At 41.4% G+C, this 17,745-nt stretch overlaps 1 protein-coding gene across 1 annotated transcript in view; it reads right to left on the bottom strand.

The window, feature by feature from the left end:
• SHB (SH2 domain containing adaptor protein B) overlaps positions 1-17,745 on the bottom strand; it is a 161,328-nt gene that overhangs the window by 19,989 nt on the left and 123,594 nt on the right. Inside the window, 1 exon segment of the mRNA XM_066617800.1 lies at positions 12,819-12,938. Within this exon segment, the coding sequence (XP_066473897.1) occupies positions 12,819-12,938 (120 nt within the window).

Genomic DNA, 17,745 nt, shown 5'->3' with positions numbered 1-17,745 from the left:
CACACCACAAGCCATCAACAATTTATGAAGTTATTCATAAGAATACATTTGCAAGGAACTGATTTTTCTTTTTAAGTGGTATCTAGGGAGAGATCCACATTCATTTCCTTCTTTAACTGGATAGATCCTCACCATTAAAGGTATTATGCTACAGTTTTTAATTTTGCTTTCCTGGGAATGGTTTATAAACTTAAAGAAAACAGCCTTCTGCTGGATAAGCCAAAAGCACTGGGCAACTGCTTACCAATAGAAAACTTGCTGACAGGCTTTTGAAGATTTCTTGGAAATGTCCACTAATTCAACATGTGGTTGCTTGATTGTTAATTGGGATTGACCAAATGGAACATATTCCACTAGGTGCTGATCCATTCTAAGCAGAATCCAAGGAACTTGTTTTAACCTTGACAGTCCTCCACGGCTTTGATCCGGGTATTTACGTATGAGTATGTGAGCCTGCCCAAACCACAAGATCCACTTCTGAGGCCCTCCTTTAAGTCCCCTTCCTTCCCTAAGGGTGTGGTGACTGGAGAAGTGGCCTTTTTAGAGGGGGCCTTCTCTAGTGTCCCATTTGTGAAATGCTGGAGTCTTGCCTGGCACTGAAGTTTGTTTTTTCAGTGTTAGGTGAAAACCTTTCATTTGCCTGGGCACCTCAGCATGTCACCTAAGCTGAATGTAATGCTTGCTGCTGGCAAATTTATTTTACTGCTGGTTTTATGGTGTAGTTGTGTTTTGTTGTTTCTGCTGCCTGAATCTGTATTTCAAGATTTGTTTTATTCATAATTCTTATTTTGACATTGTTTAAGATTACTGTAAGCTACTCTGGAAACAGTAAAGAGTGGGAAATAAACACAGTATCCTAAAGCAAGCAGCCAAGCTTACCATAGTGTACATGTCACTACTTGCTAAGCTGGCTGCCTGTATTATCCTGTCATCTGGTAAGCAGAACACAGACGGTCACCCTCTCCCCTGAAGACCAGTCGCTTGCCTAAGGACTACCTAGTGAGTTCATGACTGAGTGCAAGATTTGGACTCAGACCTTCTCGATTTGTTGCTTCTCTTTGAGCCATTATGCTGCCCAACTACAGCCTGCTTTCTGGGGTACGTTTAGATGCCAGATCAGAAATGGCAAACTGAACATTCACAAACCTGGTGCTGCAGCACATAAAACTGCTACTGGGTTCCAAGAAATTCAATGTGACCCCAAAGTATCCACCCACGACTGTGCATCTCTAGTGATTCATTGCTCTGGTCTTGCCTCCTTCCAATCAGTCTCTGCTGAGGTTGGGTAATTGGGTGCAACTATGTAGTTCAAGTACTTCTGATACATTCTCTGCAGCAGAATGATCTTCCTGCAGAGAAGGCAAAGCTGTTGCATTCCTGGGCTTGCCTCCTTCCAGCTGGAAAGGCTCAGGCACCCCTGCAAAATCAGATGGCTGTCTTCTCCAGGGATGGGCAATGCTAACTTAGGCACATTAAAACTAAAAATTAACTGTAAAAAGAACATTGATGCTTTGGGTACTAGTTTCTATACTTTACAAGTTGTGGCTTACGGTTCCTAACTTCTAATAAGGACATGCTCATTAAGAACCCAGAGAAACTTAATAGTTAGCTATACAGGCAGTATGCATTTCCCAGTATGTTGCATTGTTCTAATTTCTTAGGGATGTGTGGCTTGGCAGGTATGACAGGCTGGTTCTCTGAATAAAGACTCCTCACACAGGAGGAAAACTGCCCACCCCTAAATAACCCTGCCATCTTCGGAGCACATTAATTAAAACATGAAGAGCAACTGGAGGCATTTGACATCATTTTCATTAAGCTGGTTCCATGATGCTGCATTTATTACTGGCATTCCTATCCCGGTGAAGTAATCTCTTTGGAAAAATAAAATCCATTAGCTCTACAAGGAATAACCAAACTGTGACACTTGACTAGACAATACTGAAGAAATTCAATAAACTGCCCCTTTGGGACCCTGTTCTAATGGACTGCAAAAGCTAGACAGGCTGGTATATCGCTTCAATGAAAGTACCAGGACTCCATTATACTGCGTTACCCTCAAACTGTAGAAATGGTTACTGAGGCTCAGGCCTCTGCCACTTTTAACTGCCCCCCTCCCCCAGCCAAATGCAGCCCAACAACCGTGAATGGCAGCCAAGGAAGTGCCTGACCTGCCACTTTTGCAGTTTTGAGTCTTAAGCAAAACTGTGCTAATTGGGCAAGAGGCGCTCTTTCAAGTGGTGGCCCTCTTATATTTAGCAACTGTCCCTTTCCATCCCAGCACAGTGTTTCTTCTAGTGGCCATTTGCTGGAGTTTCTCTGCATCTTTTTAAACTGGGAGCCCTTTTGGGACAGGGAACTATAGGAGGGCGCCCATACACATGGCTCCCATATTTGTGGTTTCAGTTAATTATGGATCAGACCCACAGCCTCCCCACACACCCCTTTCAAAGGCAAGGGGAGCTGTGCCTCTGCAGGGTATTTCTGAGCTCTGCAGAGGCCGGGTTCATCTGCCCATGACCTCTGGGGGCCTCAGAATGATTGTTTAAAGGAAAAAAAATGGCTTCCCTCCCCTCAGAGGGTGGGGATGGAGCATCTCCAGTATCCACAGTTTCACGTAATACCTGTATTCAATAATTTGATTGTGTCTGTAAAGTGCTGTGTAAAATTTTTGTTGAAAAGTGGTATATAAATAATAGTATCTAGCAAGCAACAATATGTGTATGTGTGTGTGGAGAAAGAGAGACATGTATGGGCAGGAAAACTGTATATCACTTCAACAGGAAGCAAAACTCCTGTCAAATGTTCTCTCTTTGCATGGAGGATTCTGCTGAGCTCACAAAAATGAAAGTCTGAGTTTTGGAGGCATCTACCCTTAATGGGTTTGCCAAATGTGTAACATTCCCATGTGAAATATGAAACATTACTATGCAAGGAGGTTATTCCCCCTGCCCCAAATCATAGATTTTAATGCTGGATAATACCTCTTCGACACTTCTGTATAAGGAAAGCTAGATTCCAAATACTACCCAACAAAGCTACTTTTTAAAAAATTTTAATTTCATGAGTTTTGCAATAGCTGTTCCACTGAAACTAACACCATGTACATGAGGCTGGCTAAAACGAAGCTTAATCTAGGATCACTCTATTTCCTGCATTCACAGAAATTATTAATTTATAGAATTCACTACCATAAAATGTGCTGATGGTCATGGCTTTACAAAAAAAAGATGTGACAAATCCTTAATTTGGGTCATGGTGCGCTGAAGTTCAAGTACCCTGTCACGGCAGTGTCACTGCCTGACTCTTCCGAGCGCTGCAATCTCACATGATTCAAGATGGTGGTGCCTGGGAGATGCAGTAAGAGGAGGTTGCTGGGGACATCCCATAGCCTTAGAGGATTCTTCTACCCATGAATGTTATGCATGACAGCTGAATGGAGTCTTCACACTTGGGGCAGAACGCCAGATACTGGGGACAAACAGCAGTAGAAAGTTGTTGTCTTCGTGCCCAGCTTGGGAACTTCCATAGGCATCTGGATGACCACTGCTGAAAACAGAATGCTGTTGTAGACAGACCCTGGCCTGATCAAGCAGGACAATTCTTATGTTCTTATACTATACTGTAGATAAGGAGACGTAAATGAGAGGACATGGATGGATCATCCTTCTACTCTGGTGTGCTATTTGTAACATCCTAGAATACTCTTGTATTTCAGCAGTGGCTGTATGGCAGCTTGATATCCTTTGCATTTTCATAGACAGACAAAGAAAGGCATATGAGGAGCAGATGCAAGGGGAGAATGACTATGCCTTTCCAGGCTTGGTTATCATTTTGGAAAATATTCACTCGCACATCCTCTTCCATCTGTGGAATGTAGTCCGGAAGATCACTCCCACTCCTCAGGTCTGATATACTAATTACGAGAATTCTGCCACTGACTTCAAGAAAGGGCTGAAAGGGCATTTTCACAATGCTAGGCTGAGCAGCAACACTAAATCACCGTTGTTTCCTGTGCATAGTTTTAAATAGAAGCTGCAGGAAGAGCTCTCAAAGTATGAGCTCTCAGACCCTCTGCCTATAAGTTAGCACTACCGGTCCCATTAGCTGTTGCCATTCTAATGATATGCAGGTGGCGGACACTCACAACCAACCCTGTTCATGCAAGCTTTCCACTGGTACAATGTCAGAGCCATAAAATGGCAAGAGCTGCACAGAGCCGAAACCACAAAACCACAAAAAAGAGAGTGTGACTCCTTTTCAGCACGGAGAAATACTGCGTATGGACTTTTCAACTTCAACATTACAGTAAGCAGGTTGCTTTGTGCAAGCTGACTGTTCATGTACATTGGAAGAAGCTCTGTCACTCTTGCTGCCATTTTTTATCAAGTGGTTCTGTGGAGCCCTCATGTAAACTTCTTGCCTTCATCCCAAACTACAAATAAGTCTAACTACCTATTCCTAACCCCCCCCCCCATGTTATAGCATGTAGCTACATCAACGGAGGCTGCACTGCATGCTACGGTATGCATGGGGTACTCCCATGTACTCCCAGTACTCCCCTGAGAATACTGAAGTACAGCCTCAGTTTGGCTGTACTTGTCGTAGGAGGCGACTAAACAGCCACCGGGTTGATGGGACTCGTTAGCCTGGGAAGGCAGCTCATTTGAAAGAAGGAAAACTCTGATCCCAAACCTCCACTGCCTTGTGGCTACATCCAGTTATGGAAAAGGCTTCAGGAGTCAACCTCGAGGCAAAATCCAGAGCCGGAGTCCCTGAGACAGTTTGTGGCTGAACACAGTCACATTCTGGCAACTCCTGCGACGCCGCTGGAACCAACCGTATTGGCCTCTGCCTTTCCATTGGACCATTTCAGCGACGTGGAGAGGGGGGATTTGCTGCATGGGTAACAGCCTATCCTCCATACCTACTTTACCCAGGCTTCGCGCACTGGAGAGAACACTCTGTTCCAGAACCACCATTCAGAACGCGATACCATAGTCTTCTGAGACTAAAGGATGCCAACATGGAGTAAAACAATTTTTTAAAACCTACCCCCTATTGCCTATGGGTCTCCTTGAACATACTCCAAATGTCTGAGGAGAGTCCAGAGCAGGCAAAAAATGGGGGAAATAAGATGGGGCATGTACAACTGCCATCAAAACCACCGTCCTTCTCCCAACATGCCCCCAGGCCCATTGCACCTGTTACTCCCCTCTCCGTCCACAGCACCTGTTACTCCATCCCTCTCCATCCACATTGATTTTGCTGAATGCATGAATTGGCCCAAAGGCAAATGAAAGCCAGGCCAAGTATGAAAAATAATCATGAATAGCAAATGGAAAAGTTACTTTTTAAAAACACACACCAGCCTATCACTGTTATCAGAATTAGCTTTCTTTCCCTTAAACATTAACTAAAATCTGCTAGAATTTTTCACTGTCCTACACATAAGTAATTTTAGTCATCCTCCCATTCTCATTCGCAATGCAAATCTGCCCACTGCAGTTGTTTTTAAGATGAGTCTAGAAACATCCAAAATTGGAACAGACTGCTCAGGAGAAGAGGCTTTTGCCTAGGTCATACTTGTCATTCAGGTGGTATGCCCTTCAAGACTATTGCTGAATTTAGAATTCAGCTGAGCCAGCCAGATGCAGCAAAATGACTGGAGGAAATGCAATTGACCTGTGCTTTGCCAGGAGGTCAACCCCAGATAGCTCAGTAGCCTTCCCTGACCTTACCATTGCTACATTTACCCTGTGGTTTTATTATCTGCTTCATGCATTGCAAACAAAGTGGAAGGTTGCAGTCTCTTTCTGTTACCTTGCTTATTTATGGCCGTAAGAGTTTTTGTCAGTTCATAGATTGTTTTAATGAAGCTGATCTTGTTTTCTTGTTCTCTAGGCATCATGAGTTACAAATCAAGATTTATGGCCACATGTACATAAACAGAACAGAACATGTCTACCATCAGAGAGGGGAAAAAAAGAACATCTCAGTACATAAATCAACAGGAAAGGCATTGACTGTACTGTTGAGCAGCACACTGTGGAGTTGCCACAGCTGATTCTTCATGCCTAAAGGTAAATAACAAATTTGTCAGCTGAGAAAGAAAAAGGCATTCCAAAAAGAGAGCCAACCACAGATATGACTTGGGTTGAAATGGTAAAGTATTTGTTGTCACTCAGCCTCACCTACCTCATAAGGTTGTTGCCTCACCTACCTCATAAGAAGACAAAAGGAAGAAATGATGCACACCACCCTGAGTTGCTTGAAGGAAGGGTGTGTGAAAAATAAATGTTGCACTGTGAGTTTGCAACTGCAGGTACTGCAATGATTTAGTGGTTCTACGTCACAAACACAATAAGACCCATAATTCATTGTGCACATGCATATAGATCCTCTAAATTATAATGCATATCAAAAATTCTGGAGCATGTCATCACATGGTTCTGGATCAGCACATCTTGGGCTGGATTTCTCCATGAGGATTAAAAGCAGCACTACCCAAAGTGTCCTTTTAAAATTGGGTGGTGGTTGTTTGCATTTGTAAGGAAGTCACAATTATTCCCCCCCCCCCCCCCGGAAAGTTAACAGAGAATCTTAACTTTCCAAAAAATCTGGTTGCTCTTTCAGGGGCAAGGACTGAATGACTATCTCATTTGTGAAGTGATCTCAACAGAACAGAGACGTCTATTTACTGTTAGAAATATGGTTCATTACAAAATTACAACTAGCAAATTCTAAAAAGACTTCTGTGTCTTTACTTTGACCTTTCTTAAAATGATTCAAATTGCTGTTCTTGTCCTTTAAATGCCAGGTCCATGAAATCACACAGCATGCTTGTCACAGATTCTTGTAAAGCTAAGTGACTGCTTGACAAAACCAACAATACTCTGGGGCTAATAAAACAAAGGGAGCTAAAATCTTATAAGGTCCTTCAGAGAGAGTCAGTGACATGCATTCCAGATGTTGCTCATGACTTTATGAATCAGCTGGCCAAGTCTTTATCCCAGTTCTCCTGGGGCAAGTGAGCTAAAAAGAGAATCAGGTTTGCCTATTAGCTGAAGAAAATGCCACAGAACTTCAAAAAAAAACAAACCCCAAAACCAAACCTGATATTCTGCTATATTTAGCAAATTACAAACTTCAGTGCTAGTTCTCAGCACTTCACCCCTGTGAACAAAACTAATTTAAATAAAAGATTGAAATATTTTGTAATTTGTACTGTAGGTATGGTCAGAACGAGGGCTTCACACTGTTTAAAGAAACAACAGCAAATCTGTCTGCAATCCCAAAATGAGTGTGTTAGGGCAAGAATATGAATACTTAAAAGAATTACTATGATTTACTGAGACAGCACATAAATGTGGATGGTACTTGATAGTATTTCATAAATACAGATACTGTACACATCTCTGACTCGAGGAGCTTACAGTCTTCATTTTGACTGTGGCATTCTATATGGAACACAAGAGTAAATTTCAAAGCTTAACATGCAATTTTGGATATACATGTTCTGGTGAGATAGAACCAAATTTGAGAACAGTGCAGACCACCAGGCCTTGGGGTGTTTTCCACACAGGTTCTTAAGTATATAGATCCCAATCTAGCAAAGGAGTTAGGGGACACTTAAATCATATCACTGTAGAAGGGGATATTCTGCAGATCACTGTAGAAGGGGATATTCACGATCCCATAGCATGACTGGTAACGAGGCCTTTCTGAACAGGTTCAGGGCAAACAGCAATAGTACTGCTATGTTCAATCCCGGGCTTATAACAGGATACTGAATATTTATCAAAACAAGAGTTTATTGGCATGTTGCCAACATGCCTGTCATGATAGGTGCATGAAAAGACTGGTCACTGCAACAGTCCCCTGATGGCTGGTGCCCTGTTTTTTGTGTTGCCTCTTCCTCTGGGATACCCAATGTCTGGGCTGGCCTTACTCTCTACTGAGATTGTCCTCAGCGGTGACCTTTCACATTTCACTGTAACCTTTCACATAGATATGGGGGGTAGTCAAGGGGTGAACTCAAGAACAGAGTTGAGTGGGCATTGAGCATGGTCCTGGATTTAGATAATTAGGTGATAATTTTGGTAATTAGATTATTTTGTTTTAATATTAATGAGCAATTGAAGTTAGTTTACACTTGGTAGAAAGTGAATATTTAGAAAATATAGTATAGGGCATTAGGGAAAATTTATTGTATATTATATAAATAAATGGATAAATCAATAAGAGGTAGAAATAGATGAGTAAGTAGATGAGGAGATATAGTATGATTAATTAGTAATGGTAAATGGTATTTAGCACTCCTAAATGTATATGTTTGTATGTCTGTGTGTGTTCAACGACGTAAAGCCTCAGCATTCTTTGCTACCAAAAGACCATCACTGGTGACTGTAAACATAAGCCTGCACTGCAAATAAAATTCTTCACTGAAATTCGGCTTAAGGTTCCCTTGACTTGCATTAGCAACAGCAGAGACAACAAAGGGGAGCGCTGGGCTGCTGCCAAGCAAAGAGGAAATTCAATCACAGAGGAAGAAAAGGGTAAACTCAAATAAATATATTGCACTTTGTTTCACTCTTCAGCCAAAAGAACGAAGGAAGCAGACGGCTTGGTAAGATAAACACCGAGAATCTGGAAATGCACAACCATGAAATTAGCAAGCTATTGCAAGAGGGCTAGAGCATAAAGAAAGGCCCTAGTTGGCAACCAATTCTGGTTGTAAGCCGCTTTCATGGGACAGGGAGGGACGCCGAGGGATAAGTCAGTTCTATTCCCCCTTGCCTTGCCAGTGCCTGGCTACACCACCCACCCACTTTATTTTTGACACGATATATGTGAAGTGTGGAGGGAAAGAAGTAGCTAAGAAGGACTGGATTGTGCTCCACAGTCCTTGCACCATTACAAAAGGCCTGATGCATTGGTTCCCAAAACCATGAGCCACAGCTCCCTGGGGAGCTGTGGAAACCAGACAGGGGAGCCGTGGAATCCTCATAACAAAACTGCCACCCTATACAATGTATAGGATTGTAGTCCTATTGGGGAGTTGTGGCCAATGGCCTAGTAGGTCAAGGGAGCCATGGATCAGAAAATGTTTGGGACCCGCTGGTCTGAGGACTCATTCTCTTGCAGTGCAGGACAGCTCCCTGGCTTGGAAGAAAGGCATGCACGCTGCAACCATGCAGGGTAAGGGCACTGGTCAGGCCAAACAAGCATGAAAAGTCACAGCCTATCCTGCTGCCCTGCGTGGAGCGAGACTGCACCCTGGAGACCTCTGCAGTGAGAAGAGATCTCTGTAGCACACTCCAGATTTAAGCAGCCTTCCTCTGAGTCACAAATGGAGCCTAAATCTTTCTGTCTTCACTCTGAGGCAATTCACTTTTGCCTTGTCCAAAAGGAGCAGAGAACAAGTGACTCCTATCATCCTTGGCAACAACCCTTATTTTGCAATATAATTATCACTATGTAGAGTAATTATTCTATAGTAACATAACCTTTCCTTTGACCCAAAAATAAAACAAAGGTTGGCCACACTGGCTTATCTGATAACACAAACAAACTCATCAAGTTTTTTTTTTTCTTCCCAGATTGGGAAAGCCATGACCACATTCTGAAAAGAAATGCAGTTAGACAAACTGTCAGATGATAATGGGAAAGGCGTTTTGTTTTCCATGTTGAGGGTACATTTGAACAAACTGGTGGTGGCTCTTCAGAGTTTCAAACAGAGTGCTCTCTCCCCCTTACTACAGCGGAGCCCCGCTTTTGTGATTGTCATCAATTCTGGAGACACCATTGTATTGTGAAAATATTTTACTGTGAACTGAACAACACATTGCTTTTTGGTAATTCATTCCAAAACCTCAGAAGTTGAAATTTTTGCCACAGAACTAAGCAATTTCTCCCCTGAAAGATTGTTTAAAAAGATGCCTACTGCACTCTTGGGACCGTGATTATCAATTTACACAATACTGTAACTATACAACACAAGTTACAAGGCTGTAATTACAAGGCAAGAGGTCTGGTCTAGAGCAGGGGTGTTCAAACATTTTGGCAGGAGGGCCACATCATCTCTCTGACACTGTATATGGGGTCAGGAAAAGAAAGAGTTAATTTACATTTCAAATTTGAATAAATGTACATAAATGAATACATTAAAGATTGAACTTATATGAATGAATGAAGATCTTGCAATAGCTCATGGCCTATAAAAGGCCTTGCACAAAGCAAGGCCGGCCTTTCCTTTGCTGCCACTGCTGCATCACAGATGTGAAACAACAAGCAGTGGAGGGAGCCTTCGACCCACAGCTCACACAAGAGATTGAGCAGTTGGCCGTCATGCTGACAGCAGTTGCGTCAGGTCAGTGTGGGCTCCAGCATGTCTCTGGAGCGCCAGAGCTCACTGGAGACTGAGGGCTCCCAGAGGGCCACATTGGGAGTCCTTAAGGGCTGCAAGTGGCCCCAGAGCCAGGGTTTGGGCATCCCTGGTCTAGAGGGTAGAGCCTCCATTAGACCGAAGATAGTAGCTCAGTGAATGGTGAGACCTTGAAGCAGCTGACAAGCTGAGCTGAGTTATTCCACCTGCTCTTTGGTGTGAGCGAAGAAGTGTCTTTGCTGCCCTTCAAGTGACAGATGAAGGAGCCAGCATGGGAGGCAACTGGGGGCCAGAAGTGATACCAGACCATGAAAGATCCATCTGAAATGTTGTGTGGTTCTTGAAAGATAGAACCTTTCTGTTACTGTAAAAATCATGACCAGAAAGGCAGTATACAAATAGCAGTATTATTATTATTATCCTTCCCTCAATACACACATAGCCATGATGTTCTCAACATCTGTCCCCCGCCATAGCACTCTGCATGGTTCACCTATTGGAAGTACCACTGGTACCATATAGGTACTTCCAATAGGTACTTCCTATTGGAAGTACCACCAGTTACTTAACTGGTGATGATGGGATTGCCAGTTACTTCTGGACTGGGAGGCCAGATGCAACACGATAAACATTGGTAAGAGGCTCAGGGTGGATGGGAGGGGTGGCTTGGAGGGCTTTTATGAGCATGTGAAAAGCACACATTGGAACTCTGCCCACCAAGCCAAGCCAATTGCCACCAAGCCAAGCCAATTGTGTCGTTGGTCTCACTGACAGGTGGTGGGGGTCTGGGAGTCCTACATGTATCACCAGACACCACCTCAAGTACCATCAGTGGTACGAGTACCACTGGTTGAGAAACGCTGAGCTATAACCTTCCCTCAATACACACAGCCACAATGTCAAAAATGTTGCTACTGTCTGAGATGCTACCAAATGCATCGCTGGCTGGCTTAACTACCACCCACAAGGTCCTGTTGGCACCAATCATTAGCTCATCATAAGATGAATAACATATTGTATAGTGAAGCTTGTGTTACTACTGGAAGTCCACTGTAAAAGTGATTTGATCATAGATTGAACCCATTGTAAAGTGTGGGGGGGTCTGTGGTATCTGAGATCCTTTTAGCTGGAGATTAATGGAACTAAAACTGAGCCCTTCTGCATCCGAAATCAGTGTGCCACTTCTGTTATGACCCTTTCACATAATAGGTTTTCCGAAATGATGACCAATGTATATAAAATTCCATAAAAATAAATAATACATTTATGAATGCGAATATATAAGGCTAACAATTCCCTCAAGTTTGACCTCAGTCTGTCCTCAGAAATAAATTCTTGACTGCTAGAAGAAAAAACCTCAGTAAATTGATTGGTGAGCTTTAATGTGCTTTTAGCCATGAAGCTTCTTTCCTCAAGGATTACTACCAAAGCTTGCTTTATTTTTTTGGTTAAAGAACTCATTTGAGAGGAAATAAAATATATTTTTTAAATTGTTGACTGAAGATGTTTGTCTTTTCTTAAAAGAAAGAGCCATAGCGTGGTTTCAATGCTTTGTTTTGAAAGAGAGGGTAATTATGTAGTTTTACAGTTTTTTTTATGAACAATAAGTATTCTGTTAAAAAATGATGAGAGAGTTGCATTTTTCTCTTTTAAATATGATGGTTTATGTTCTTTGTTAGTAAAAGCCCAATCCTATTGTTCAACCCCCAGGACAGAATGAGGTAGCAAATGTGCTTTTAAAAAAATGTTTGTGTTTAGTGACATTTTGCTACAATCTTTATTTTATTCATCTATATAATTATTGGTATATCTGCTTTAGAATACAAGTATTTATATAATTATATGTTTGGGGGCAGGTTTGGTTTGTTGGGTGAACTTTTATATAGCAGCTTACCTGTCTATAGAAGGACTATTTAAGATTTCAATTCATGGTACTGTGTGTAATATCTCTTTGTGCTGTGCCAGTACAGCAACAGTTGCTGTGGTGGGGGGTGGGTGAAGCTAACAAAACAATGGGCTTATTAAATGTTGGAGGAAAAAAGACAGAAGAGCAGAAACAATTTAATCAGCAGCTAGAAGAGATAAAGTGCATTTTGTTACAAGGGGCCAGACAAACACTAAAAAATCTGTGCACGTCCCTGGAGAATTGCAACCAAATCTAGAAACTGTCATTCAAAGCAATACAGGCTGACGCTTAGAATTCTAAAATTCCTATGGGACACACTAGCAGGCCTTTCCAGGATCAACATGAAGGCATGCTTTTTCTTTGCTGTTACAGCACCAAAAAGGCTTAATACAACTGCAATCCTGTGCACTCTTACCTGGGAGTAAATCTCATTGAACACAACAGGGCTTACTTCTGAGCAGATGTGCATTAGGCTTGCACTGTAAGTTGCACTGATAAAGTTTTTTTAAAAAAAGATGTACTTACTTTAACGAAAGAGAATAGTCATGCTTGCTGGTTTGACTATTCCTCACTAGATAGCTACATTCTTTACACAACCGCAACAGGTTTTCTGCATCTGTCCGACTGATTGCTCCGTGATACCAACTACAAAAGAAATCAAAAGCCATAAAGGTGAGTCACATTCAACTCAATGCAACTTACGGCCCAATCTTATCCTCCCCACCCCCACTGTTGTAGCTGCACCAAATAGGACTGGGCTCTTGTAGCCTTAAGCTTGTGCCTCAGGAAAGACAGGCAATCATGGCAATTTCTTACACCACTGTATATTGATTTGCTAAAAATATATGACACTGCACAGTCACAAGCCTAGGACCAGTCCTGTCCTCTGTGTGCCTGTCCTCATATTACTTGCCTGCTTCCTGCACCTTGCAACAGATAAGGCCTACAGTATCAATGGCTCTCGAAAAAGAAAAAAAAAGAAAAAAGAATACTGTATACTGTGTGCAAACAGTGAACAGTTACCAAACTGACCTAATCATCTCCTTACTGGGAAATAAAGACTAAAGATGCAAGATATGATTATTTTGAAACACAACTGATAATAACTGCAAATCTCAGAAATGATTTAATAGTAGGAGGGGTATTCAGAAGGGTGACTGATGCTTATTGTGCTTATGTATCCTAAGGGACAGTCCAATGGCTGAAAAGTAGTTTGTCAAGCTACAGACAGAGAATGTGACACTTCACACATTACATTTTCTAGCTGTACCCCAAAGGGGGTACAGGGACCCCCTGTATCCTTGGATTCAGTCTGCACGGCCCCCAACACTTGCCCCTTCTGGAGGCAAGGAAAGCTCCACTCCAGAGAGTCCTCTAAGCCCCTGTAGAGGCCGCGGACATCCACCTGTGGCCTCTGCCAGGCTCAGTCAGAGTCCCAGTGCAAAAAAAAAAAAACACAGCCCGTGAAATTGGAAGTGATGTTTTTAATGCCTTATAAGTAGAGATGTGAAGACTCGGAAAAAAACGGAAAAATTCAGAAAAAAAACATTCCCCCGCCCCGTTTTTTTCCTGAAGGCTTTTTTGTATTTTTCCGAAAAACTGGAAAAATTGAAAAAAGAAAAAAAAAGAAAAAAATTGATTATGGAATGTTTTATTTTAACATGGTGAATAAAATATTTTCAGACGAGGTGTTCAAATATTTTCCAAATCATTTCTAAAAAATATGTATGGTATCAGATGATTCTGATTTCTGTGCACTGAGGACAAGCAAGTCCAAGGTTACAAACTGAACTCTCCAATGCAAGAACAAGATGCATTTCTTCCTTTAGGAGGTGCTGCCATTGTCACAAGAAAAGAAAAAGGTTTCAGTTCTGTTTTTGCATGTGAGTGGGTATGTTTGGTTCTGTTCTCTTCACTAAGCTTCAAAGCACTGGAAGAAAATACAGAGCAACAAAAAAGACCTGAAAGTATATTCTTAATTTAAAAAGGTAAGAGTTTACATTTATCTGATTCCAGAAAACTGAATCATGTAGCTACATTAATTTATCTTTATAACCTTTGTGTCAATAATAATTTAATTACTACTAATCTGGTTCTTTACTTCCCCCACCCACAACCATAGATTAGTGTCTTCTTGCAAACTAGCCATTAAATTATTTTTCTTTCCTACTCCCCTCAGGAAAATGGTGAGACCAACATCTAGCATATGGTGGCATTTTCACATTACAAGTTCTTCTGAGAAGAAAAATGCGATTTGCAAATATTGTCAGATGAAATACGCATTTCCAAATGCTACCAGGATGACAAAACACATTCTTGTATGTAACAAGTGTCCTGTAGATATTTAAAAAATCCTTCATGGATCTAAGTGAAGAGGACCACAATGAAGAAAATGCACATAGTTTTTCTCAACGTTCTTGTTCAAAAAGTCCTCTTTCTACTCCATCTGTAACATTAGCAGCAACACAAAGTGTTGTCCCATCAGCAGCATCTTCAAGTAAATTGAAGACAGCTGCATCCAAAAATGATTCAATAACTTCATTTGTAGACAAGATGACACCTGAAGATCAGGAAAAAATGGATCAAGCTCTTGCAAGAGCAATATATTCTTCTGGAACAACATTTTCAATAACTGAAAATATATACTGGCAGGAAGCTTTGAAATTACTAAGACCATCATACCATTTGCCCAGCAGACATTCTTTGAGCAAGCCTCTTTTGGAGTCGGAATATGAACGTGTCATGGAATTTGTGCAAGGAAAAATTAATGAGGCACTATGTCTTGCACTACTTACAGATGGATGGACAAATGTGAGAAAACAAGGAATTATAAATTTGGTTATAACACCTCAACCAGTTTTTTACAAAAGCACTGAGACAGGAGAGAACAGACATATATTGTTGGCATCCTTCAGTCTTGGAAGACTATGGTATCGCACTCTGAATGGGGGTTCTGGAACAGTGTCCTCTCCAGTGCGTGAAGCCTGGGTAAAGTAGATATGGAGGATAGACTGTTTCCCATGCAGCAAATCCCCCCTTTCCACGTCGCTGATATGGTCCAATGGAAAGGCAGAAGCCAATACGGTTGGTTCCTGCGACGTCGCAGGAGTTGCCAGAACGTGACTATGTTCAGCCATGAACTGCCTCAGGGACTCCGGCTCCTGATTTTGCCTTGAGGTTGACTCCTGAAGCCTTTTCCATAACTGGATGTAGCCACAAGGCAGTGGAGGTTTGGGATCAGAGTTTTCCTTCTCTCAGATGAGCTGCCTTCCCAGGCTAATGAGTCCCATCTACTCAGAGAACAGACATACTGTAGAGTATATCAGCTGTAAAATATGTGAAGTCCTACAGAAAATTGGGAGTGGTAAAGTATTTGCTTTGCTGACTGACAATGCCAGCAATATGAAAGCAGCATGGGAGATCATAATGGATAAGCATCCACATATTACTGCAACAGGATGTGCATCTCATGGGCTAAACTTGCTTCTTAATGATATTATGAAACCAGACACCCTTCAAATGATCTATAGACAAGCAAAAGAAGTTATAAAACATGTAAAAAGTACTCATATTGTAGCTTCCGTTTTCAAGAAGAAGCAAGTAGAAAAAAATGCAAAAAATAAAATAGTGACACTGAAGCTCCGTAGTCAAGTGGGCTGGAGTAGTGATCTCCTTTGAAAGTTTACTAAAAAACGAAGAAGCTCTTCAAGAAACAGTAATAGTTGAAGATCTTAAAGTACCCAGGAGTGTGAGAAACACTGTTCTTAATGAGGATGTCTTCTGGGTTCAGCTGCAAAATTCCCTGAAGATTCTAAAGCCAATTGCTGCAGCAATCACTGCATCTGAATCAGATAGTGCACTTTTGTCAGAAATGCCTTATTTAATGATCAAGATAAAAACTACTGTTTTTGACAATCTCAGTATATCTCCACTTACAACTACAGAAGAAAGTAAAGTGAAAGATTTTATTTTAAAAAGGGAAGAATTTTGTTGCCATCCAATTCATGCTGCTGCAAATCTGCTGGATCCAAGAGTCAAAGGTGGAAATAGAAGTGATGATAGCACTGTGACTGCATTTGACTGGATTACGAAACAAGCATCACATTTAGGATTTGAGGATGGGAAGGTACTTTCAAATGTTGCAGAATGTAGAACATCTTCAGGGATTTGGTCCAGGAATGCAATCTGGGATTCTGCCAAACATCTTCCTCCTGCAACATGGTGGCAAGGTCTTTGCACAACACAGCCTCTGACTCCTCTTGTTTCTCGTCTTCTTCAGATTCCTCCATCTTCAGCAGCATGTGAAAGAACCTGGTCTATGTTTGGAAACACGCACACTAAATCAACAAATAAACTGAAATGTGAAAGGGTAGAGAAGCTTGTTTCAATCTGGGCAAACCTTCAGTTTTTAGAAGTCCATAATAACTGTGATAAAGACAGACCCAACAGAGGAGCTGCAGAAGCAGAGACTGAAACTGATACTGATAATTGCAGCTCAGAAAATGATTCTGATAAAATATCATGCCCATTCATTGAAACTTAGTCCCACTCCCTTCTTTACACTTCCCCCTCTTCAATTCTTTTTATGAGAATGGTTTTTTTTTTTTTTTTAAATGTAATACTATGGAGAGGAAATATGAATAATTGTTACTTCTGGATTTTTAAAAATGTTTTGTGGAGGTTTTTTGTCTGTTCCAAATAAACTAGTAAACAATTCAGGAGATTGTTGCTCCATTTGTTACAATTACAAATAAATATTATTTAAAAAGTAAATTCTGTTTGTAATAATTGTTTGGATACACTATATTTTTAATATGCTAGTTGTGATAATTTTATGCCAAGTCAATTGTCCATAGTCATATTTTATGTTCCTAAAGTAACAATGACTTTCAATCTGGAAAAGAAAAAAAAGTGCTAATGTAGCATTTTTTTCCAATTTTTCCAAAAATTTCTGATTTTTTCAAAAAAAAATTGGAAAATTTTCAAAATTTCTGGAAATTTTACATCTCTACTTATAAGGCAATGAGAAGCCCACAAAGCTCCTGAGGGGGAGAAACCGGAAGTGATTTTTTTTTTTTTTGCTCTAGGGTTCAGTTCAAGCCCAGCCTAGGCTGCGGACAGAAGGATCTTCTGGAGGTCAGGGGAGCTCTGTTCCCCTCGGCTCTGGAGGGTGGGAGGGGGAACATTTGCCTATATCCACTGTTTCACTTAACTGCAGGGGATTCTGGAACGGAATCGTCACAGATACAGGCGCACACCTGTACACTGGAAAAAATGTGCCAAAAATAATGATACAAATGTGCCTGTGGAACATATGCATAACACAAGTGCAATCCTCAGAGAGTTGTGACTGGCTGCATCTACCATAATACAATGGACACTCAGCGGCAAACCTGGGGCACACAATGCAAAGTGTGTGGAATGGCCCTTGTCTGAAAGCACTGAAAAGAGA

The sequence above is a fragment of the Tiliqua scincoides genome, chromosome 2 (genome assembly GCF_035046505.1).
Source record: "Tiliqua scincoides isolate rTilSci1 chromosome 2, rTilSci1.hap2, whole genome shotgun sequence".
Lineage (NCBI taxonomy): Eukaryota > Metazoa > Chordata > Lepidosauria > Squamata > Scincidae > Tiliqua > Tiliqua scincoides.
This window is presented reverse-complemented; position numbering and strand designations above follow the sequence as displayed.